The sequence below is a fragment of the Nerophis lumbriciformis genome, linkage group LG19 (genome assembly GCF_033978685.3).
Source record: "Nerophis lumbriciformis linkage group LG19, RoL_Nlum_v2.1, whole genome shotgun sequence".
NCBI lineage: Eukaryota > Metazoa > Chordata > Actinopteri > Syngnathiformes > Syngnathidae > Nerophis > Nerophis lumbriciformis.
In genome coordinates this window covers 25,826,453-25,851,624 of record NC_084566.2, presented here as the reverse complement: position 1 = coordinate 25,851,624, position 25,172 = coordinate 25,826,453, and the positions used below count along the sequence as shown (strand labels likewise).

The 25,172-nt window shown below is 38.3% G+C and overlaps 1 protein-coding gene across 1 annotated transcript in view; it reads right to left on the bottom strand.

Moving 5' to 3' along the window:
* The window catches only part of LOC133618588 (receptor-type tyrosine-protein phosphatase N2-like), a 162,649-nt gene that overhangs the window by 87,792 nt on the left and 49,685 nt on the right, over positions 1 to 25,172 (bottom strand). Inside the window, exon 12 of the mRNA XM_061979092.1 lies at positions 1 to 37. This exon is cut by the window's left edge and continues 28 nt beyond it. Coding sequence (XP_061835076.1) covers positions 1 to 37 — 37 coding nt within the window. The remainder of the gene's footprint in view (positions 38 to 25,172) is intronic.

Genomic DNA, 25,172 nt, shown 5'->3' with positions numbered 1-25,172 from the left:
AGCTTGGCTTCCTTTTCCAGCGATGCTTTCTGATCAACTGCACACAGGAAGAAAAGTCAAGAGCGGGCTGAGCAGAATTTAGCCTCACAAACATGATGTCTGCATTGCTGCCAATATGCAGGATGCACTTTATCATTATCATCATTAACTTTGTTATTGTACAACATGTATCAAAGTGGTTCCTAACCTTTAATTTATTTGTATGTATGCTGGATATAGTTTGGACCCACTGGTCTAGGACAACTTAACCTGTCCTGGTTAGGGCCCTTAGAAGTTTTGGACCGGTGTTCTGAAAAAATGTGCTGTTTAATAAAAAAATGCAACCAGTTGCGTAATCTGATAGTAAGCAACATAACTAATGGACAGATTTTTATGAAATTTTCCTAAAATGTCCAAAATAGATCCAGGAAAAAATGCATGTGTAGTTATTATTATTATTTATATATGAGCTTGTCAAAATATTGACATTCATTCCGTCATACCATACAGACCAGTGATTCTCAAACTGTGTACGGTACAAGGTACACGGACTCCATCTAATAGTATGCCAAAGAATGAATGAAATATTCAAACACAGTTTTACTGTTCAAACTGTCTGTAATGTTACAGTGGCCAAAAATAAATAAAAATACTTGTTAAATAAAACCTCTGACTTGTTTTTAATGAATACCGTATTTTCCGGACCAAAGGGCGCACTGGATTATAAGGCGCACTGCCGAAGAATGATCTATTAAAAAAAAATAAAAATGTTTTTCATATATAAAGCGCACCGGATTATAGGGCGCATTAAAGGAGTCATATTATTTTAATTTTTTTTTTCTAAATTGAAAACACTTCCTTGTGGTCTACATGACATGTAATGGTGGTTCTTTGGTCATAATGTTGCATAGACTATGTTTTACAAATCATCTTCAAGACGCTTTCTGACAGTCGCTTCCGGATGCACCGTTTTGTGGGCGGTATTATTTACGCGGCTCACCTTCGACAGCGTTTTCTTCCCGTCATCTTTGTTGTAGCGCTGTAGTGTGCAAGGACGGGAGTGGAAGAAGTGTCAAAAGATGGAGCTAACTGTTTTAATGACATTCAGACTTTACTTCAATCAATAACGGGGCAGCATTTTCTCATCCGGAAACCACAACACAGGAAATGTGTCCCATGAAAAAAACGTCTGACTGGAACTCTAATAACTAAAGTTCCTTGGGTGATTAATGTAAACTCACTACACCGGTATGTTTTAGCGCTTTCATGGCGAGTTTACTGACAGATAAGTAAGAATTTTACACTACTTTATATTAGAAATGGCAAGAATGGGAGAATGAACGTCCCATAACATGAAAATCGAGAAAAATGGAAGATTATTCCACTACGGCGTCGGCGCGGACGCACAATTTTTCAGGACTTCTACAGATCAGCAGGTACCAGAAGGTAAGAAAAGTTGCTTTTGCATAATATTACGAAACAAAATGCCAGATAATATGTCTTACCTTATACACACACCATGATAATACTCGTATGTTTAATGCGCCGACAATCCATCAAGCGGTGCGGCTTCATAGCTTACCAAAGTCGTACTAAAAAAATTTGTTATATTTTTGAGAGCCGTGTGTAATGTTCTATATTTCAATGGAACATTTAAAATGTTGGTGTTGTTTACGTGAGGCATATTGCAATCATCTTAGACGTACACAAACTATAATGACCCACAAGGGAAATTGTCATACACACTAAGTTTAATCAAGGTTTATAGCATTTTTGTTTTGGTTTGTTTTCATGGTATGTAAAATAATGCTAAAAATAACCCCAACAAAGCAACGATTTTTACCTTAATTGCTATGGTTATTTGGTCGAGGAAACCTTTAGCGTTGATGAGCAGGCAGCTCAGTAGCGTTGGGTATCAAATCTTTACGGGTAGCACACACAATCAAACCTAGCATGTTCATAAGCTACTGGTAGCCAATTTGAGCAGAACTTCAGCCATTGCTAAGACTAAAACCTGGTTTAGTTCCACACGAACCAGCCTCTTCAGTCCAGAAGCAGACACATTTTCTGACTGTCTAGGCTCTAAAGCGGGAACGCCGACTCACACTTGCGTCCTTCTCAGCTTTATTTCCCAAAATACATTAAGTCTCCGCCTCAAAAAAACAGGCCATGTTGTTTGGCATTCTGATGGACATGCTGACATTTGTTCCCGAGAAAATAAGGTGTAATATGACGAAATGGCGACCAGGCAGCCACTCTGATGAAAGGAAATTGTCTATAATCAGATTACCCTTTTTTCAACGCCTGTTTCTAGAATATTCCATCTTTGCTTGTCGCTCTTTGAAAATGGAAAAACGAGCCCGAAGGAACCAAGGAAAACCTAATCTCATTTCTTTATTTTCCCTCCAAAACACACAGAGGCGCTTCATTTGTCACGCGGGCCGCCCCTGTCCCGGGTTGTGCTTTATGTTAACTCAATGTATCGGAGGCGCCGAGAGGGTAAAACACAGTGAGAAACCCCTCGTTTTTCACCGTTGACAAAAGGGAAAGGCCCGGCCTGGCAGAATGAAGCCCTGGCAGCACCGCTGGGTCATTATTTCCACCATTAAGCACCCGGGCCGCCCACGAACCCCCCGCAGCCTCACGGCCACATCTCAGGAGCCGTATAATGAGGAGAAAACAACGGCCATCCCTCAAATACGCCGAGACAGGAGGGGGATGGGGAGGGGGCGCCTTAACGTCGCCGCGGCGACAGCACGAGATGTAATCACATTAGTTGATCACCACAGCCCACAAGCAAATGGCGATAAATCACTGCCGGCTTTGCCTCCTTTCTTCATACACGCTCATCACAACACTCAACCTGTGAAGGCAACGAGTCTCCTGGCAAACTTAACAACTACAATTTTATCAAACAACATGGCAGCAGAACTGCTCAGACCTCTGCCAAAGTATAACACCTGTGAGTGTCACACTCTTTGTTTTTGGTAAATGGGTTGTACTTGTATAGCGCTTTTCTACCTTTTTTTAAGGAACTCAAAGAGCTTTGACACTATTTCCACATTCACCCATTCACACACACATTCACACACTGATGGCGGGAGCTGCCATGCAAGGTGCTAACCAGGACACAAGGGTGAAGTGTCTTGCTCAAGGACACAACGGACGTGACTAGGATGGTAGAAGGTGGGGATTGAACCAGTAACCCTCAGATTGATGGCACGGCCACTCTCCCAACTTCGCCACGCCGTCCCCTTGACAGTATTTTCATGAAATACTGTATTTATTGCTGGGTTGGAATTAGGGCTGGGCGATATATCAAGTTTGTAAGATATATCGATATATTTTTAAACAAGTTATGAATTAAGGAAATATCGTAATATCGATATAATTTATTTCATGTTAAAATGACCAAACACCGCTTATTTGTTGTGTTCCTTGATTCTCCCCTGCTTCCCACTCAAAACGTGCTTGCACGTATAAGAACATCCATGATTGTTTGGTTGTTTACTACAATGAGTCATGATTGGTTAAGATTAGAGCAAATCATTAGGGACAGGCCAATCAAAGGCAAGATAGGGCGGGTCATGGAACCAGGAAGGGAAATATCACAACAGACATCCTACAAGACGACAAGAGAGTTGTAGAAGTGAAGAGGGAATATTCAAGTGGCGATTTATATATTAAAAAACTAGTGGAAGAAGGCAGAGGGATTCTCTTCTTTTAATGTTTCTTTTAGCGATGTAGACGACGTCCAGGAAACCCACAATTCGTCTACTTGGCCACATTTGGACAAATGTATGCGTCTGGATAAAACATTAATTTGAGTTGTTTACCATGTAAGCCCAAATCCAAACTGTTTTCGAGTTGCCAAGCCGGGCATATTTCACACGAGAAATGCTGCCAAAAATGTATGCCAAAGTGAGGAAGATCATAGTCGCACAATTAAGTCAAGTCACTTACTTGGCGCTGACCAGAACCGTACGTGCGTGATAGTCCATTAAATCGTCCACTGGGAATTAAAAAGTGCCTGCCTGCAAATTTATTTTTTATCTGAGTTTGATACATTTTGTATTATTTTGCACAGCTATGTTATTTATTTTACGTAGAAAAATATTTTTCTATTTTATTTATGTTATGTAATTCTGTGCTACTTAAACAGTTTATTTTATGTGCTGCTAATACCCATCTTGACTAACTGAGTTAATAAAAGTGCCACTGACTGTTTACAGTACAGTTGTCATTCACTTCAATTTCAATGAATCTCGCTCAAAATGTAATATCTTTATATGTATACTTTCACCGGAAAATATATCGAGATCTAAATCGAATATCGAGTTCAAGTAAAAATATATCGAGATATACTTTTTTCGTCCATATTGCCCAGCCCTGGTTGGAATCACGTGACTTGGAGGAATTTCCGGGTCTCTTAAGAAAAATAATGTTCAAAATATTTTAAACCATTCATCAGCAATAGCCGTCGACTGTTGACCACACTTCCTTCGACACTTGCGATGACTTAAAGTAGAAAATATTGGAGGCATGTCTTGGCAATAATCAGTGAAAGACAATGTTAGACTTATTCGTGCATCGGGTAAGTAACGTATTTGATTGACATTAACGAGTGCCATATTGCTGTGATCGTGATGCTAAAGAGAAAAAAGATAAGTTTTGTTTTTGCAGTTGATTTCCGAGTATAAATATTTCACTGTCATCTACAGCAGTGGTCCCCAACCACCGGGCCGATTGGTACCGGGCCGCACAAGAAAAAAAAAAAAGAAAAAAAAAAAAAGTTTTATTTTTTTTATTTAAATCAACATAAAAACACAATATATACACTATATATCAATGTATATCACTACAATCTGCAGGGATACAGTCCGTAAGCACACATGATTGTATTTCTTTATAAAAAAAAAACCAAAAACCCCCCCCCGGTCCGCGGGACAAATTTTCAAGCGTTGACCGGTCCGCAGCTACAAAAAGGTTGGGGACCACTGATCTACAGTTCATGTCTGCAGTTGTTTTAATGGTGTATTTTGTCTCATTGTTTAGCAACATTTCCCTGCTGTTCAGAAATGTTTGGTTTCCAACAATATTTAGCAGTATCAAGATACAGCCGACGAGAGATTTATTAATCCAGTTTATTAGTACGATTAAAGGTATTTTCTTGATGCTAAACATAGCACCCGAAACGTTGTTGTCAGTTGTTTTATATATGCAATAACAACAACGCATAAATCCATTCAGTTTGAGTTTCCTAAAGAAAAGTGCTCATGTGGAAGTTATAGAGAATTATAGTAAATCCTAAACATACTTTCACAGTGTATTTCAAGTTCATACAGACATTAGCAAAGTTTTCACTACTAACTCAATTGCGTTTTTGGACCACTTAAAACGATGCGGTGGACCACTTTAAAGTCATGTGGCGGGCCAGACTTGGCCCACGGGCCTAGAGTTTGACACCTGATCCAAAGGTAACAGCTGTTAATGTAATGATTTGTGTTACATTTACAATTAAGTAAGACTGTTTATTGGACATTTTTGACAAAGAAGCGCGTGTTATCTCCCACACAAGTGTGATGACCCAGTCCTCCTACTCCTCCTCCAATGCCATGTTGGTCATGTTTGCTCAGCCTTTGACCTCATCATGTGTTTGTTTACATCCTTTCGGCTGTTTAATTGACAACATTTACGCCCTCGGATTCATCGGCACTTCATCCTGGCTGCTATTAAAGCACTCTGTTAGTTTACATCAACTATTCATTACATTGATGTGACACCGGGGACTCTCAAACACACACACACACAAAAACACACACAATACAATTAATGGCCCGCCACTGCACTCAGACACGAAGCCGCATTCCAACGACAGGGCTTCGTTAACGCACACACGCACACACACACACACACACACACGCACACACGCACACACACACACACTCTCAATGATATTTTCACTGACACAATAAAGTGTGGAAGAGTGTAAAACGTTTTTTCCCAGAGAATTCTCATAAAACAATATTCCCCTTAGAGGAGGTGACCTTTGCGGAACACACTTATGCACTTTTCTCCTTTTAACTCTTTCCTTCCTTAGATCATCACTCCTTCCTCGTCACCTCACGACTCTCCTATGGACTAACATAAGATAAGCAAACATAAAAAGTAGGGTTCATCCGAAACAGCCTTGAGCATTGGCCAATACCAATATTGATCCGATACATTCAGCACAAATCCTCCATACTATATTTTGTAGAGTGGAACATTACAAAAGGTTTGATCATCTGGTAAAATTAGTCAGAGAACAATTGTAGTTTTTTTTGTATATGTATTATTTATCACTAATCATCTGGAATATATTTATGCTGTCTATAGTGAGAAATGGAGTGGGAATTGTTTTTTGGACACAGTCATTTATTAAGTTAAGCTCATGAGTTGAATGATGTTACTGGATACTTTCTATTACGCTTCTGCCTAGGAAACTTTGTATGTGTCAGTGTTAATTTTGAAAGCTGTTTTTGATTTAGTTTTAGTTATAGCCTTTTGACGAAAAATTCATTTTAGTTTTAGTCATTTTTAGTCATCTAAATTATTTTAGTTTTAGTCAACAAAATCCCTCAACATTTTAGTCGACTAAAATTGCAGAACATTTTATCGACTAAATATAAATAAAAGCAGATAACGCATCTTTGAAGTTGTTTTCAAATCACTTTTTATTAATTGTTATTGCAGAGCATCTCAAAAACTAAATTTACAAGATATATTTCAATAAGTAAATTTCACACTAAACCTTGTTGTGTGTTATTATTTAGCTAAAATGTAGCATTTTTTTCAAATGCTGAATAATACATGACTAAAATGGTCACATGCGCATTGTGTCTGTCCTACTCTGTTCAGCAGTACTTGAACGCACCATAAAAACACCATCTCTTTTCCTCTGAGGAAAGAGCGGTCATTATAGTTTGTAGGTTCAATGTGCAGAACTGAATATCTTAGTTGCTCAGACAGTAATGCGTTTATATAGATGTTTTGATTGGGGTGTGTTGTTTTTAACGGGGAAAGATGCATGTCTATTGTTTTCATGTTAGTATTTAAGCTAATGAGCCGGCACCAGTAAGTTCATGGTGGCCCGTGAGTTATTTCAAAGTGCATTTATTAGTTTTGAGATCATTTCAATTTAAAAAGGTAACACTATGCATCGGGAGTGTCGTCACCAATAGTCTTGTTTACCGGTGAGAAATCCAAACACTGCATGTTACCGTGATTGGATAGATTCCTAACTTGCCCCACCCATCTAAAGACAAAATTAAATATGATTGGATTTTGTGTCAGTCAATTATTTTCGTCTCGTTTTTATTTGTCGACTAAAATGTCAATTCATTTTGTCATTGTTTTCGTCAATGTGCATTTGTATTGACTCGTTATCGTCCTATTTTAGTCATGAGGAAAATAGGTCTTTGACGATAACTAAGACGAAAACTTTTAGTCAACAAAATGAACACTGGTACATGTAAGTAATATGCAACTATAATTATTTGATACTTGTTTATTTTGACAAAAGTGGCGTTTTAGACTGAAGTATTGTTCAGTGAAGGACACTTTTCGAGTTAGTGCGCTATTGTATGCTTAGGTGTTGTGTAGCTGCTAGCGCAGAGTAGCCTATAGCCTACCAAGTTTACCTTTTGTAAAATACAAAAAAAGACCTGTGTGCTTATTGGAGGACTTTTAGAAGTTAACTGGCTTTGAACAAGTAAATACACTGCGGGAGTGCTTATATCGGAGATTTTAGAGGCAAGCCAGCATAAACCCATACTTATTTTTTTGCTGATATTGGACCGATATCAGATATATCGGATCAGTACAGCATTTCCATTCTGATTAGATTGTGTAGATGCATAGTATTGTATGCAGTGTGAAAAAGAAGTACCGTAAATTCTGGACAAAAAGCCGCTACTTTTTTCCTATGCATTGAATCCTGCGGTTTATAAAACGATGCAGCTAATTTATGTATTTATCTTCGCTGAAGGTCATAATGCAAAAAGTTTTAAAAAAGCCACTGAATAGGTGTGTTATTGTTTGTGCTATGGAGCTATGTGACGAGTTCGCTCAATGCAGGTGAGGCAGTGCTGCATTGACTTTCTCTTTAGACTGAGCTTTCAACCGAAAGTACAACCGTCTTCGAGTCGCCCATAGCATTCTACCCGTATGGATTCTTCATTCATCACTCCAAGCAACGTTTGTAAGTTTTACAGTACAACTAACACAATTCTTACTTACTAAACTGTCCCATGTGTGATGTCTGTAGGAGCCTTTTCATGCACATTTGTACTTGCTATCATAATGTACTGTAATGAAGCTAGCGTTGTTAGCATTAGCTAATATGCTAACACGTATACACGTGTCTTTGATAGTATTATTAACTTACAATGGCATTCTTTTTGTGCGGTTTCAGTTTCATAAATTCACCAAAACATCACCCTGGACTTTATTGTGTCTGTTTAGCTGATTGGAAAGCTAGCTTTCGCAGTGAGTGGATCCATGACGATGACTTCTGTTTCATTGCCGTGTTACAGACACTGTTTTTAAACAAGTAAGGTATGTAAAAAAACATTTACAAAATCTATCCAGAAATACGGTGTTTGATCCCTGCTGATTCAGTAAGTGCATTTCCTTCCAAAGATATGAACTGTACTTCATGATATGCTAGGTTTGTTGTCACAAAAAGACAGAAGTGACATTAAATTAAGTTTATAAATTGATTTGTAATTGAGTGAAATAAGAACTTTATTCTTATGCAAAACAATCTCCTAGTCCATGCCAGTCTTGTGCAGGTCTACACTATTGTCCTTTGACAGCTCTTTGGTCTAATCCGTGGTAGTGTAGAGCAGGGGAGTCAAACTGGTTTTCACAGAGGGCCACATTGCACTTGTGCCTGGCCTCAGAGGGCCGCTTGTAACCCTGAATAATGTATGTATATAAATGTATGAGGATTCTCCTCAAGGTATTATTATACAATTGCCTATGCATTTGATTATATATATATTTTTAAATCTTTAGATTTTGCAGTAAAAAAAACTAGCAGCTCAGTCGCTACAGTTTTACTGTAAAATGTATGGTGGGTTTTACAGCATATTACTCTAAATGGAAAAAAGGTACTATAGTTTTTGTATGACAAAATCCTAGCAACTGAGCTGCCAGTTTTTTTACTGTATATTCTACAGTATTGTTATTTTTTACAGTGTGCAGTTGGATGGAAAACTTGCTTTGAAATCATAAGTCAAGCACATATTTGTCATTATTATTTTTGTTTTAACAAAAAAAGTTTGAATTGTATGATACTATTATATTTGTTGCATTATTAGATACTATATTTTAAAAGATTTGCAATTTCATGCAATACGTGTATTTTTTTCTGTCAAAATGGAAATAACTAATACATTTTGCAAAGTACTTCATTGATGCACATTATTTCAAAGCTTTTGCGGGCCACATTAAATAATGTGGCAAGGCAGATCTGGCCCCCGGGGCCTTGAGTTTGACACCTTTGGTGTAAAGTTTAATTTGAACAGAATATTTGTGCGAAAGGTATTTTCTACATTTAGGGCCTGATCTACTAAAATCTAAATACCACAGGAGCTGAATAATTATATTTGCATCTTCCCCTCCCAGTATTGTGGGCATTCTGATGATCAGCATATATTCTGATATTCATGAAGACAGACTTATTCTGCTCACTTAAGATACACAATCCTCTTTGCACACATTTCTTAGATCAGCTTTCTGTGTGCAATCAATTTTGCACGTGTTTTAACACACACAAACCTTTAATAGATCATTAATAGAACCCTTAATGAGTTGAGATTAGGAGTACTTTATTAAAGAGACAGAAAATGTTTTTGTTGTTTACATGTTTCATGGATACATAACCACTCTGTCAGGGTCAGAATGCTTGTTGATTGGAAAGGGATAAAATACTAAAATTTAAAAAACAATCAATTGTAACCTGTTTTTTTACATGTTCTCTACTAGAAATAAAGCTATCATAAATATATATGTACTGTCCATATCTTTAAATGAGTGTAAACTTGTAACATCAACAGGGGATCAAAAAATTGTACTTGCAACGATATAGAAAAAACGTGTTGAAAGTCTTTTTATTTCTTTATTTTATGGAGGTATATTTTCTTTTTTTCTTTTCTGAAGTAAACATTGGGAGTTTATGTGCAGTCAAAGCTAAGCAGTTGGCTAAGATGTGTGTTTGTGTGTGTACATTGTATTTTATCTTCCATCACAAGCAGAGTGTGGGTATAAAAACACCTTGAAGATGGACCTTGTTCAATGACACTTCACTTCTTGGTGAAAAAGAGAAAATATGTTTTGTGGGAGGAATGTTTGACAGTAGATTTAAAGGTTTGTGTGACAGCAACACGCCGTAAAACACAACTTTCATTTTCCATTAACTGTAACCCAAAGGTGACAGTTTGTCTAAGTTTTTATCAGACATTTTTACCCGACCTTCTGGATAAGGACACGCACGGCAGGTAAAGTCAGAAAGTCAGAAGAGACTTGGGACACTTACAACCAATCTCATCTCGGCTAGAGTCAACACAACATCCACACAGCCCGGAGGCACGGTGGCCCGATGGCTAAATCCACGATAAGACGATCCTCGCGCATCAAGACGTTATCCGTCCTCAACACGACATCTTGTCCCGCGGCTCTTAATTACCCGCCAGGCAGAAGGAGAAGGTGATAAGACGACGATGCCTTACTAATGCCTTGACACTGTCCATTTTGAAACAAGAACGGAACGTCGCCATCATAGCCAACATGTTATGGAGTCCCACAGCTCGCCTGCAGCTCCAAACACAAAGTGTCAAAGTCCAACCCAGAAGATCCTTGTAGTCCTCTGAGATACTAGTAGTTCCTCTCAATACTTACAGCACGCCAATGACACTTGTATACCAAACCTATTGGCTAAAGTACTTTTAACAGCACGACACAGTGTCAGTGTCATTTGTGACAGATCCAGCAAGCCAGCAGACTTCACAGATGACAATCTTTTTTCACCACAGCGTCCTCTGTTGGCACCAGTAGGGAAATAACATCACTCAAAAAGGTGTGTGCAACTGTGCCTGCGTGTCCAAGGTGCCCTCATTACCGACGTAGGTTCCGCTTGTCGCTACGAATCACACAACGTGTCCGTCAATGTCTGCTTCCTAGCCGTGAGCCCATCCCGGCAACGAGGGAACGCCAAAATAATCAACTTTAATCCGTGACTGTGGCCGATTAAGCAACAGCGCACGGACACTCAGACAGAACATCTGAGCATCTTTGACACAATATAAGGAAGTCTATAGGCTTATACTAAAGACGTCAAACTCAAGGCCCGGGGGCCAGATGTGACCCGCCACTTCATTCTATTTGGCCCTCGAAAGCATGGAAATAATATGTATCAATAAAGTACTGTAACTTTTCTTACTAAATGTATTCTTTCTTTCTATTTTGGGAGAAAAATAAATAAATGTACTCCATGTAATTGCAAATTATGTTAACGTAAATATTGTCTAAATCTGCAAAAATATATTATCAAACATGCAAACCATTTTCAAATATAAATAAATACTAGTAATAATGTTTTCAAAGTGTGTTATCCATCAAATTGTGCAATGTAAAAGTAGCAATAGATTTCATGGTAAAATTGTGAAATTTACTGTGATTTTTACAGCATTTTTCTCTAAATGAAAAAAACAGTACTTTTTTTTTTTTTTACTGTAAAACTGTGGTGCCCTTTTGGCATTTACAGTAATACACCTAAAAATCTACAGTTGTTGATTTGCGGTAAAAACAAAAAAACTAACTGGCATCTCAGGTCCCAAATGGTACTGTAAAATTGCAGTTTTTTTTATTTACAGTAAAAAAACAAATATACATTTTACAGTAAAATTCAGGCAACTGAGCTGCCTTTTTTTTTTTTAACCATAAAAACAGCATTACTGTTTTTCTGTTTACAGTAATATACACTAAATTTTGAGGTGAAATTATTGCAACTTACCATATTTTTTTTACATTTTAGTTTAAAAAATATATATTTATAAAATGCATTAAACAATTGTGTAATAATAATATTCACTGTTAAAAGCGGCCCTCTATGGCCAAACATAACTGAAATGTGGCCCTCAGTGAAAACGACTTTGACACCTTTGGCTTATCAGAATCAGAAATACTTTATTAATCCCCGAGGGGAAATTTAAAAAAAAAGTATACGCTACATACAGCGCTATTCACTTCTGCATGTATCCACATTGATTTATTTGATATTTTATCATTAATGTAGGGATTTATACAGTTACATTTTACATTTCTACAGTTCTTGTGCTTTATTAAATTCAAGTTTTAGTTATACGATTGATTAATTCTTAATCAAACTGTTTCAATTCACAATTAAAAAGGAAGGAGAAGAAGGTAAATATTGCAGTATTTTTTTTGGAACAGTACTAAATCGTTAACATTCACACACTAGGAATAGGCTTGCACCATAAAGACGCTTTACGATATAAATGATATAAATGTAGGACTTTTGTTATATCGTGATAATGCATGTTGATGACAGTTTCTAGCTGTGTCCCACACATTTGACAGCGTCAAGTGAATGACTGCGTCCTTAACACAATGTAGCGTCCTTGCTAGTGATCTCGTGGCCAATGTCGCTCCATAGTGCAAAGCCGCGTCCTCAAAGCAATGTAGCGGCAAACTAACTCGCTTGCCTAAACTAAATAGCTAAACATGCTAGACAATACGCTAGTGTATGACAAAAGATGATACAATAAATCATGCTACCTCTTGACTATAAGGTGATCGATACAAATATTGACAGTAACGATAGCAAGTATATAGTCAAAAATACAGTGGTTAGATCGATGTTTTTATTATTACAAAATCTTTTTTGTCATTGTTCACAAACTGAGAAAATAAGTCCCTGAACACAGGAGGATGTTAAGTAAGAAAACCCAAGGATTTAAATCAGAGCAAATAGTAGTTTTTGTTTATGTTTATTATTTTGTAATATTGACTTTATTATACACTTTGCGCCTAATCTACTAAGATCTGAATTCCATGTGTTAAACAGCGTGTGCAAACTACAAAACTGTGTGCACTACAGTTTAACCTCAATTCACAAACGCCTCTATTTGCATTCTTTTTAGGTTTGCAGACGTTTCTATCGCAACAAATATGCCTGTGTGCAGACCATGTCTCGGCGTATGAACTTTTCATTTATCTAGTCATTCATCTTGTGTGCCGATTGAAGCCCCATGGGAGCTGCAATTTGCATGACAACACTTCCTGTACCCGTGGGCACGGCCATTTTTAAGAGGCAAGGCTCCCTACGTCACATCCTGTTTACATGACGTACACGCAGGCACGGCCATTTCGAAGAGCTTTGAGGCTAGCGGCACTTCTGACGAGTTTTTTCCACAATTGTCAGAGTTGTGCCAGACGGTTTTAGAGATCACTTTGTGTGATGAGAAACGCTTTAGATGTATTTTATCAGCGAAAGGGGATTTGTTCCGCAGCAAGTTTTTAATTGTGATGAGACCGAAAAAGATGCCACAGCGGACCTTTATTACAGTGAAGGACTTTGAAGGCACTACCTGGACAAAAGCCGAAGAAGGACTGCCTCACACTGCTAGTTTGTGCCAACGCTATCGGTGACTACGTGAAGCCACTACTCGTTTCTAACTCGGAAACTCCCAGAGTGTTCAACAATGCCACACATATTCCCAGACACAAGGTAAAATTATTTTTATATTTTTGTTTTTCAAGTTCACCAACGAGCCTTGTGTTTGTGTGTGTTCAGAGTTGACATTTAAGCTTGCTGTAATGTTTTTGTGTTTACATAAAAAAAGAGGTTGTTGAGCTATTACCCCCTTGGTATGATATATATAACTACATTATATATACATACATATATATATATATATATATATATATATATATATATATATATATATATATATATATATATATATATATATATACATATACATATACACACACAGTCGTGCTCATAAGTTTACATACCCTGGGAGAATTTATGATTTCTTGGCCATTCTTCAGAGAATATGAATGATATCACAAAAACCTTTCTTCCACTCATGCTTAATGGTTGTGTAAAGCTATTTATTGGCAAACAACTGTGTTTACTCTTTTTAAATAAAAAATTACAAAATAAAGTACCCAAATGACCCTGATCAAAAGTTTACATACCCCAGTGACTTTGATCAGATAACATGCACAAAAGTTGACACAAACAGGTTTGAATGGCTAATCAAGGTTCCAATCCTCACCTGTGACCTGTTTGTTTGTAATTAATGTGTGTGTATAAAAGGTCAGTGAGTTTCTGGGCTTCTGACAGACCATTGCATCTTTCATCCAGTGCTGCACAGATGTTTCTGGATTCTGAGTCATGGGGAAGGCAAAAGAATAGTCAAAGGATCTGCGAGAAAAGGTCATTGAACTGCATAAAACAGGAAAGGGGTATAAAAAGATATCCAAGGAATTTAGAATGCCAATCAGCAGTGTTTAAACACTGATTAAGAAGTGGAAAATGAGGGATTCAGGTAGACCAGCAAAGATTTCAGCCACAACAGCCAGGAAAATTGTTCGAGATGCAAAGAAAAACCCACAAATAACTTTAGGGCTGCATGGTCTAGTCGCCAGAAGAAAGCCATTTCTGCACAAATGTCACAAAGTGTCCCGCTTACATTACGCCAAACAGCACACAGACAAGCCTCAAAACTTCTGGAACAAAGTAATTTGGAGTGATGAGACCAAAATTGAACTTTTTGGCCACTCGACCATGAAGCCCATTTTTCTTCAAGTGCCTCCCCTCATTGTGCGAGATGGGACTATTCAAACTTTTTGGGGGGCGCAGCTGGGCGGCCGAACGCTGATTGGCTGAACACATTTGAGGGCGTTCCGAAAACGTATTTTTCAAACACTCGACAGCTATCAGAATACATGTGCGGCGATTTGTTTATTTCTTATTTGTTGTGTATTTCTATTACAACAAACTTGACAACGGAGAGAAAGAAGAATGAAAAGAGCTTTCGAAATGCAGGAGTTTTTTGTGGGGCATCTTTGTGCTGAAGAATGCTGCTCAGTGGAACTATTTTACAGTGTTTTTACTCAGCCGTAGTATTTAAACTATTAGCAGTTTATTGTTGTTTATTATTTTTTACAATCTTCATTTTATTACGCGAAGCTACGAGAAGAGGACAGACTCTTTTAAAAGGTATTCACAGAGGAGTATGAAGCCGGACTCGAAGCTGCGACCTCCGCTACTTACTACTCTGGCTTCGATAGATAAATGTGGAAAAAAAGGAGGCAGCAAATGAGTGGATGTCAAGACGTGGACTATAATGCAGCTTACTGCGAGGATTTCGCAGCTTGCAGTGAGGAATGTTTTCCCGTGATGCAAACGGACTATAGCAAACATGGCTTGAAGGTAAATACATGATTTAATTCTTGACTAAAAAGGTACAAACAAAAAGCGCTCACAGCGGAGGCACAAAACTTTGGCGCAGGGTACAAAAACTTCAACACATAACCTCAACTCTGGTCATAAACAAAAACACTTACGGTGACGTGAGCAGAGCAGCATGAACTATGACATGGATGATCAGCATGAACTATAGCAAAATCAGAGTAGCACATAGAACAGAACAGAGTATGATAATGTCATCAGAGTATCAAGAGTAATGTCCCCAGGCTGACTGCCTGGCAACTACAGGCTTAAATAGTCTCTTCTTTAATAGTGACAGGTGCGTGAGTCCAAATGAGTCAGGGGAAACCAATGAGTCGTCATGGTGACAAAACAAACCAGGAAGCGCAAACAGGAACTAAAAGAGTCCAAAAACCAACAGAACATAACCAAACAAAACATGACCACAGAACATGACAGTGGAATGAAGGTAATTTACATCAAATATTAACTATTTACTTTATTACAATGTTGAAAAAGTAGTCAGTGACACTCCATTTGTGCAGTTATTAGCCTCAACCAGAGTGAACACAATGCTAATGCTAACAAGCTAACGCTAAAGCCAATGTGATGGTGTTGTCGGCGTGAGATAAACTCTGAAATTTATTATTTATGTATTGTTATTTACAGCTGAACTGGACCAAAAAGAACTGCCTGACCCTCATGAATTCATCATTTACTGAGAGGACAACTTTGACTGTTGGACATTGCAGACAAAAGCCTGACTTTATATGAACAATTCGGTACACTATATCGTTTTGTATATTATTGCTTTGTATTTCATTTACTTACTTTTTAGTAAAAGAACTGTGACCTAATATTGTATGTTTATTTACATGGTATGTAGAAATAGTAAACCACTCCGTCATCAGCCTGATTTGTATAAACCACCCTAAACTGTGAAATGCAGCGGAAATACAAACCACACACTTCTACAGGAACCTATAGATCTAGTAACTAGAGATTCCAGCAACCAAGTTTGGTGGAAAAGGGCCTATTGATTTTAATGGGGAACTTTGCTTCACTATACGAACGTTTGGCGAACTACGTTCAAGAACCAACCAAGTTCATAGATCGAGGTTCCCCTGTATTAGTGGGCGTGTTGCGCGTGATCTACTAATGTACTTGTATGACCTCATTCAAGTTTTTCTATGAACCTACTTACAGCCTGCTCTCTTTGACAGAGTGATCAACCTATAGGAATATGACACAGACATCTAGAACAGGACGTGTACTCATGTGATGTCACAAACTGGAATTGTTTGCCTTTATCATTAAAGCCTTGTTCACACTGCAGGGCAATTCCAATTTTTTTGCCCATATGTGGCCTGTATCGGATTTTTTCATGTCCGTGTGAACAGTACAATTCACAAATTTTTCATATCCGACCCAGACCTCTCTCGTATGTGGCTATAAATGCCATGTGTCCTCAATGTGAACGTGTCCTCAATGTGAACGCTCCAGCACTCAGGTCACATTCATCAGACCAGAATGTCATCAAAAATCAATAAGCTTCATAAATATTCACCAAAATAGACAATTAATAAAATAGTTGACAACGTAGCAGAACACAGGTGAAAATAATTAGTTTTAGAAAACTCACGTGAAAGTTCTACCACTCCTGTTTTCGACTACTCGCCCATAAACACGCTTTTAAGCAGACATTGAAGCAAAATATGCCGTAAAACTGCCAGAGACTTGTCTTCTGCCTTCTTAATCTTCTGCGCGCAACAATTCGGTTCAGAAAATGTTTGGTTTGTTTGCACAACATCTTTGAAATTGCCACAAAGTAAGTACTGAAAGTGATTAGAGTAGAAGCCTTCTTTACTTCACATTAGAAATCACATAATGTGAATGGCCACTAAAAAGTTCGGATTTGCCAAAAAAAACGAATTGGACAGTGCGAATGTAGCCCAAAAAATCTTTAGTATTTACCTTTCAGTATTTAAACACTGAAATAAAAATATTATGGCTCTTAAGAACACTAAACAATACCTAATGTTTCTTCTGCCAAGAAACTATATTGTGTGTCTATTTTAAATGTTTTAAACTTGGTTGTAATATTACAGTGTGTGTATACAGTAAGTACTATTTGAACACATTCAACAATACCGTGATAATAATCACCGTGATAGGTGTAATATTTTCATGACACACCGGCTGTGACACAGGTAGGACATTTGTTTTGAGTTTCTTTCTTACCCTATGTATGTAGTGACCGCTTCTGTTTCTCTCATTTCGGTCCTGGTTGGAGGCTGAGCTGCGGTACGCCCACAGCTGAGTCTAATCACCCATCTTACTTATCCCTTCAGCAGGAATGGTGCTGGTTATTTTTCTTGCTGCACACCACGATGTCCTGTAACCGTCCTGTTCAGCAACTTCCTGCCCGTCCGCCTGTTTTGCACTTTTTACCTTTTACATGCATTTTTCCATGGTGCCTTTTTGTTTCCAAAGCACCGTAGTTGTTTGTTCTAGTACTCTAGTGCCAAGTGTGATAAATACAAAGACTTGTCGCAGTAAACTCTCCAGTCCTCTGCATAATGGGATCCCCTATCATTGCGCACACCCGTGCCATAGTATACTTATTGAAGTGTACTGACACTGGTATTCTATTTGCGACAGAGCAGTAGTTTTACTTTCAGTAAGTACATTGTGTACTGTACACAGTGTACTCAGTTGCTGAGTGTGTGAATATTGACCGTGTAGTACTGTTTCAAATCCATTACTGTTATTGTACACTTACAGTAAATGATGGCGGCAATATATACCTGCTGCTTCTTCTTCTGTAAACTACTTTCCAGCGCTACAGGTTTATCCTCCGTTGCCATCAAGTTAGTGCTTCCCCTTCTAATTGACTAACAGCCATCATCTTCTGCCATTTTGCATAAAGCTCCAACTAGTGGCCTGGCGTGCACACTGCTATCATATTTGGTAATGCGTCTCTCATGTTTCCTTTCACCGTTCACAATAACAAACATTCAAAATGGCTTCAAAGGCAGCCACTTATCTTTTTAATTAGCTGCAGCTGGATATCACATTGATATTGTCAGCGGAGGACGACCGTCCTCTCTCCCTGCACTCGCGCCCGGTTCCCTGTTCAATACCCGCACTGACAAATAATATCAAAGGTAAAAGCCGGCCGAAGGTGGATAGATGAAATCTCTTTATGATGCAAAAACACAGCAGAAGAGGAGGAGAGGGGGCTTGGGGGAGGTTGAGAGTGGGAGGGGCACAGGATATTGAACCTGCAGCTAAAGAAACAAAACAGCATCTTTCATCAGCCGCAGATTAAAGTACAACCCCGAGAAGGGACACAGAAGAAGAGATTCCTAATTACATTCTCTATTTCTCTCTCTCTCTCTCTCACACACACACCATCAGGTTATGTGGGTGTAATAGGCAATTCAAGAAGCTATTTACACTTTGAGGTGCTAATGCAACACTTAGCTCAATCTTATTACCACCACTGTGACACCAACACACGTACGCTCGCGGTGCACGCACACACGCACACACACTCGGCCTAGCGGACCTCTGTAAATGGTTTTTGTTTTAGGACATTCTAACCTCTTCTCCAAACAACAGCTTGACTTGTTTTAACTTGTTTCCAGTGAGAGTTGTTGTTATATGGACAAGTGAAAGGACGCTTGACAATATGGTTGTCGTGGTAACGAAAACAGCATGATGAAACGTACGCAAAAAAGCTCACGAGTGTTCACATTTTGAAAAGCCTGGTCCAAACAACTGCTAAACATGGAACCTTTTAGGAGCTCTTGACCACAAGCATCACAATGAGCTAGTGAAAGTGGAAAGATGTGGCAATGAACGCGCGCGCTCTTATTAATAGTAAGCGCATGTTTCAACAGCGCTCCAAAAACACTGCTGAGGGGAGGAGAGCGGAAACGAAGGCGGGGCTTCATTAATTATGTACAAAAGGAGGAAGTACAAAGGAGGGGCTGGTCTTTGAAGATAGCAAACACTAAATGTCACTCGCAGCCTTTGAAGCTCCTTTGTCCCGCGTGTTTCCAACACATGAAATGGTGGACAGCGAGCGTTAGGGACGTTGCAGCCGGAGAATACGCCGCCTTGAAAAAGCGATGACAGCAGAGAGCACCGTGCTCCTGTAAAGCTACTCAGTCACAGTGGCCCTTTGGCACGAGCCGCTATGAAGAAAACAAGGCGGCACGTTTTGGAGGCAGTTCAGGTTAACAAAATTATTTTGATATCAAATTACCATCTATGGCATTATTTAACACAGTGTTTTTCAACCACTGTGCCGTGTGCCGTGAGATACAGTCTGGTGTGCCGTGGGAGATGATCTAATTTCACTTATTTGGGTTAAAAATATTTTCTGCAAACCAGTAATTACAGTCTGAAAATGATGTGTTGTTGTTGAGTGTCGGTGCTGTCGAGAGCTCGGCAGAGTAACCGTGTAATACTCTTCCATATCAGTAGGTGGCAGCCGGTAGCTAATTGCTTTGTAGATGTCGGAAACAGCGGGAGGCAGTGTGCAGGTAAAAAAGGTGTCTAATGCTTAAACCAAAAATAACCAAAAGGTGAGTGCCCCTAAGAAAAGGCATTAAAGCTTAGGGAAGGCTATGCAGAACAAAACTAAAAATGTTGGCTACAAAGTAAACAAAAACAGAATGCTGGACGACAGCAAAGACTTACTGTGGAGCAAAGGCAATGTACATCCGAACATGTCATGACAATCAACAATGTCCCCACAAAGGAGGATGAAAATAACTGAAATATTCTTGATTGCTAAAACAAAGTAGATGCGGGAAGACATGGAACTGCTACAGGATAATACCAAAAAAAGAGAAGCAGCCGCCAAAATAGGAGCACAAGACAAGAACTAAAACACTACACACAGGAAAACAGCAAAAAACTCCAAATAAGTCACAGCGTGATGTGACAGGTGGTGACAGTACACCTACTTTGAGACAAGAGCTATAGTTACTTTACTTTGAGACAAGAGCTATAGTGATGCATGCTTGGTTATGGTTTAAAGTCATATCCAACATCTGCGACAACGACTTTTTACTGTCAACTGAGTTTCGTTTTAATACATTTCTGCTGGTGGTGTTTTTTAAATGCAAAAAATGTGCCTTGGCTCAAAAAAGGTTGAAAAACACTGATTTAACATAATGACACACTATGAAAAAATACTAGTGATACCACTAGCAATCAGTTGCCAGAAGTGTACTGTAAAAATAAACTGGTACAGTAATACTCTGCTTGCCAGAATGTTACCGTAAAAATAAACTGGTACAGTAATACACTGCTCACCAGAATTTTACCGTAAAAATAATAGTACTGGGTCTATAATTGCTCTTATTCATCCAGGTCATTGTATTCTCGGGGCATTCAGTCGATCGCTACCGGTCTGTTTGGTTTGTCTTAGAAGACGTTTCACCTCATCGCTTCATCAGTTCATGATCGTAGACTTAGATTGGTCAGCTCTAGTCTGACCAATCGTTTTTCCATTTACAGTAATGCACTGTAAAAACGACCTTAGATTTTATGGTAAATAAAAAACTTGGAAGCTCAGGTGTAGAATTTTACCGTAACAATTACAATGGTAGCGTTTAAAAATGATACAGTAATTCAGTGTAAATTTTGTTTTTAAATTACATTTTACAGTTCAATCCGGGCAACTGAGCTGCCGTTTTTTTTGCTGTAAAGTCTACAGTTGTTTTTACAGTGCATGTGCACAAAATATTGCACCAAATTGTGGTGTTCACACCGACAAGAACAAATGCAAAATACACTGAACAACAATATAAACGCAACACTTTTGCATTTGCTCCCATTTTTTATGAGTTGAACTCAAAGATCTAAAACTTTTAGTATATACTACTGTTGTCCCAATACCGTACCGGTACCAAAATTATTTTGATACTTTTCGGTACTTTTCTAAATAAAGGGGACCACAAAAAATTGCATTATTGGCTTTTATTATTGGCTATATATTATTTATAAAATCTTACGGTACAATAAACATATGTTTCTTATTGCATGTTTGTCCCTAATTAAAATAGTGAACATACGAGACAACTTGTCTTTTATTAGTAAGTAAGCAAATTAATTTAGCTGTATGTAGTAACTAACATATTGTGTCATTTTCCATTCTATTATTTTGTCAAAATCTTTAAGGACAAGTGGTAGAAAAATAATTATTAATCTACTTGTTCATTTACTGTTAATATCTGCTTACTTTCTCTTTTATCTACACTTCTGTGAAAATGTAATAATCACTTATTCTTCTGTTGTTTGATATTTTACGTACGATATACACACTGCAAGAATAGGGAGGAGGGGTGGGTGTTCGCGGAGGGGGAGTGGCGAATCTGTACTTTTCAGAGGCAGTATAGTACCGAATATGATTCATTAGTATCGCGGTACTATACTAATACCGGTATACCGTACAACCCTAGTATATACACAAAAGAGTTTCTTTTTTTCTCTGATCAAAATGAACACGCGGTGATTGGACCGAGTCCAGGTTATTGGAATCCTTTGCCGAGCACTCCGAGCAGGCGGGCAGTACTAGCTCCAGTTCACGTCTACAGTACCTCTCTCCTTTCATCATGGTAGGGAAGAGTACACTCAGGCCCCTGCATTCAGGCCAGAAAAGACTAGTGTAGCGGCTCTGCTTTAGGTTGTTTACTACAGCTCCTGGCTCCTGCGAGCAAACCCAAGTTGCAGGCATTAAAGGCGAGGGTGCTAACCAGCGAGCTAAAAAAGCCAGTGCTATCCACTCTTGAAGTTGTCAGAGAGTGAGGTTTACCAACGTACAAATGGCCCAGCCACACTGGCTGGCCTCCGTTACACTAGTTTGCGGTCAATGATTTGCACCCATTTGCCAGAGTATATGCTCCTGATTTTTGTCAGGTGAATGTTTAATTGTAGACAGAGAAAAGTGGCATGTTTTCCTCTAACAACATTTTCACTCACTATACATTTTCTAGGGCGATGACAAGGATTCTTAGCCTTAAGTACAAACTCCCAAAAAGAGACAGTTTAAGTAAATGCTAATGTTAAATGTTTGTGCAATTTCCACATACGTTTTATTTAGTTAAATTCTACAGAATAATATTTATCTCATATTTATGCAGATCCCAAATACAAATCAGCAGGTACCAGAAGGTAAGAAAAGTTGGTTTTACATAATATTGTGAAACAAAACGCCAGATAATATGTCTGCTAATGGGTGCCATTTTGCAGTCCTTATACACTCACCATAATAATACTCGTATGTCTGACTATGGCAGCCTTAAGGTGCCGACAAACCATCATGCTTCATAGTTTACCAAAGTCATACTAAAACCTTTTGATAGATTTTTGAGCGCCGTGTGTAATGTTTATTATTCTCAATGGAGCATTTTAACGTTTTGGTGTTGTTTACTGGCATCATATTTCAGTTTACACGTATCTCTTATGTGTGACAACCATCTACTGGTCACACTTATTACACCATGTACCAAATAAAATTGCTTCAAGAATGGTGAGCACAACCAGATTTATTCCGTATATTAGGCGCACTGGGTTATTAGGCGCATTGTCGATTTTTGAGAAAATAAAATGATTTTAAGAGTGCCTTATAGTCCAAAAAATACGGGACACTTTCAACATTCACACACTTAGGAAATAAGTACACAATGTACACAGTATAGTTTTTGAAGTGTACTGACACAGGTATTCCATTTGAGACTCGGCAATAGTTTTTATATTGTACCATTAGCATTCTGAAGTGTAACATCATATTGTTCCGTATTGTGATACATATTGTACTGTACTGGACGGTGTGACATTATACTGTAACATAATGTAATGTAACTTATTGTACTATCTATTAGCTGATATACAGTGCTTGTACACCACAATAGTTTGAATATAAAAATAAAAGTAACAGCAAATATAAACAGCGCTATAGATTACGTTGTCCTCCTTGGTGACAAAAAAAAAAGACCAAAAGTTTGCTCCTCAATCTCGCTTTGCCGAACAAGTCACAAGGAGGTGGAGGGCGGAAAGGAGGGTGTTGGCCTGTTTCGTGAGTGCGCTGGTAATCAAAGACGGCACCCTCAAGAGGGACCAATCAGCTGAGCTGCGGCTACATCTCATCAGGCACGACAAGGATGGCTAAAAATGAGTCTGAGGGTCGCGGGCGGCCTCATCAGGCCGCGACGGGCTGAGCGCTTCGAATGTCAATGTTTGCTTTAGTGACGTAATCGAAAAGACGAGGCTCTCTTGGAACATTTCCTTCTTGTGAGGGGGCACCTTTTAAGTAGCAAGAGGTGCTAATTAGAGCCACTCGTCAGACGGACAGCGTAATTATTACAAAAAACTTCCAGCACACGATTTCACTCTCATCCATGATGTAGAAAATGTAAATGATTCAAGTTTGAGAGCCGACCAGGCCACTTCCTGCCTTCCACTGGGATTGCAACGCTAACGGCTTATCAATTATACGCAAGGCGGGAGCATTTAAATGAGATTATGAATAATAGATAATGCCGAGAGGGACCTTCACCGTCCTGTCGCTATTATGGATCTATTCACAGGTTCAATTACGATATTGTTTTAGCCTGCTAGCTACATGTGAGTGCAGAAACACATACAACCTCAAATTTACAAAAACGAAGCAAGTTTTATTATTCAACCCTTAAATATTCACTGTGGATAACTTGTTTTTACACTTGTACGACACAGTTTGACCCTTCAACAGACATGTTTTTTTTTTTACGTTTCTTTAAAATAAAAATTAGACAGAACTCAAAGGTTCTAACACAACTTTTACTTTTACAAAATAAAACTGGCAGAGAGCTAGACTTAAAAAAACAAAAACAATGTTGACATGGCCCAGTCACATTCGTTGGCCTCCGCTACACTAGTTTGTGGTCAAAGGCTTGCACACATTTGACACTCCTAGTTTTCAATATGTGAATGTTCAATTGTAGTAAGAGAAAATTTGCATGTTTTCTTCTGACCACATTTTCACTGTCATTCCCACTACACATTTTCTAGGGAGATGACAAATATTCTCAGCCTTGAGTATAAACCCCCAGAGACAGGAGACAGTTTTGAGTAAATGTTAATGTAAATGTCACATTCTTGTGTAATTTCCAAATGTTTTATTTTGTTAAATTCTGCAGAGGAATATTTTTTTCTATGTTTATTTGTAAAAAAAAAAAAATATATATATATATATATATATATATACATATATATATTTTTTTTTTTTTCTTTTTTTTTTCCTATGCTATGTGCCTCTAAGATCTCACTGTTGGCTTTGTAATGTTGTGTTACCTCTAAACTAAATAAAGCTATGGATGCTAATCCACCTCTTTGTTTTGTTTTTTTCCCAAATAAGAATCAAAGAAGAGAACTGATAAAGCACCAAATCGTTAGGCGGAATTGAAAGTGGAATCGGAATTTAATTTTTTTTTAATTATTTCCCATCTCTAGTAGTGATGGACAATTGGACCAATTTGGTTACGTACCGGAAGGGGAAGAATCAACTAATTAGATTGGTTGCAATTTACTGTTGAAAAGAGTGAAAAAAAATGGAAATATTGTGATGGTCAATATTAAAAGTGTACCTTTGACAGTGATGGACAGAACTAGACTGTTGAAATTCACA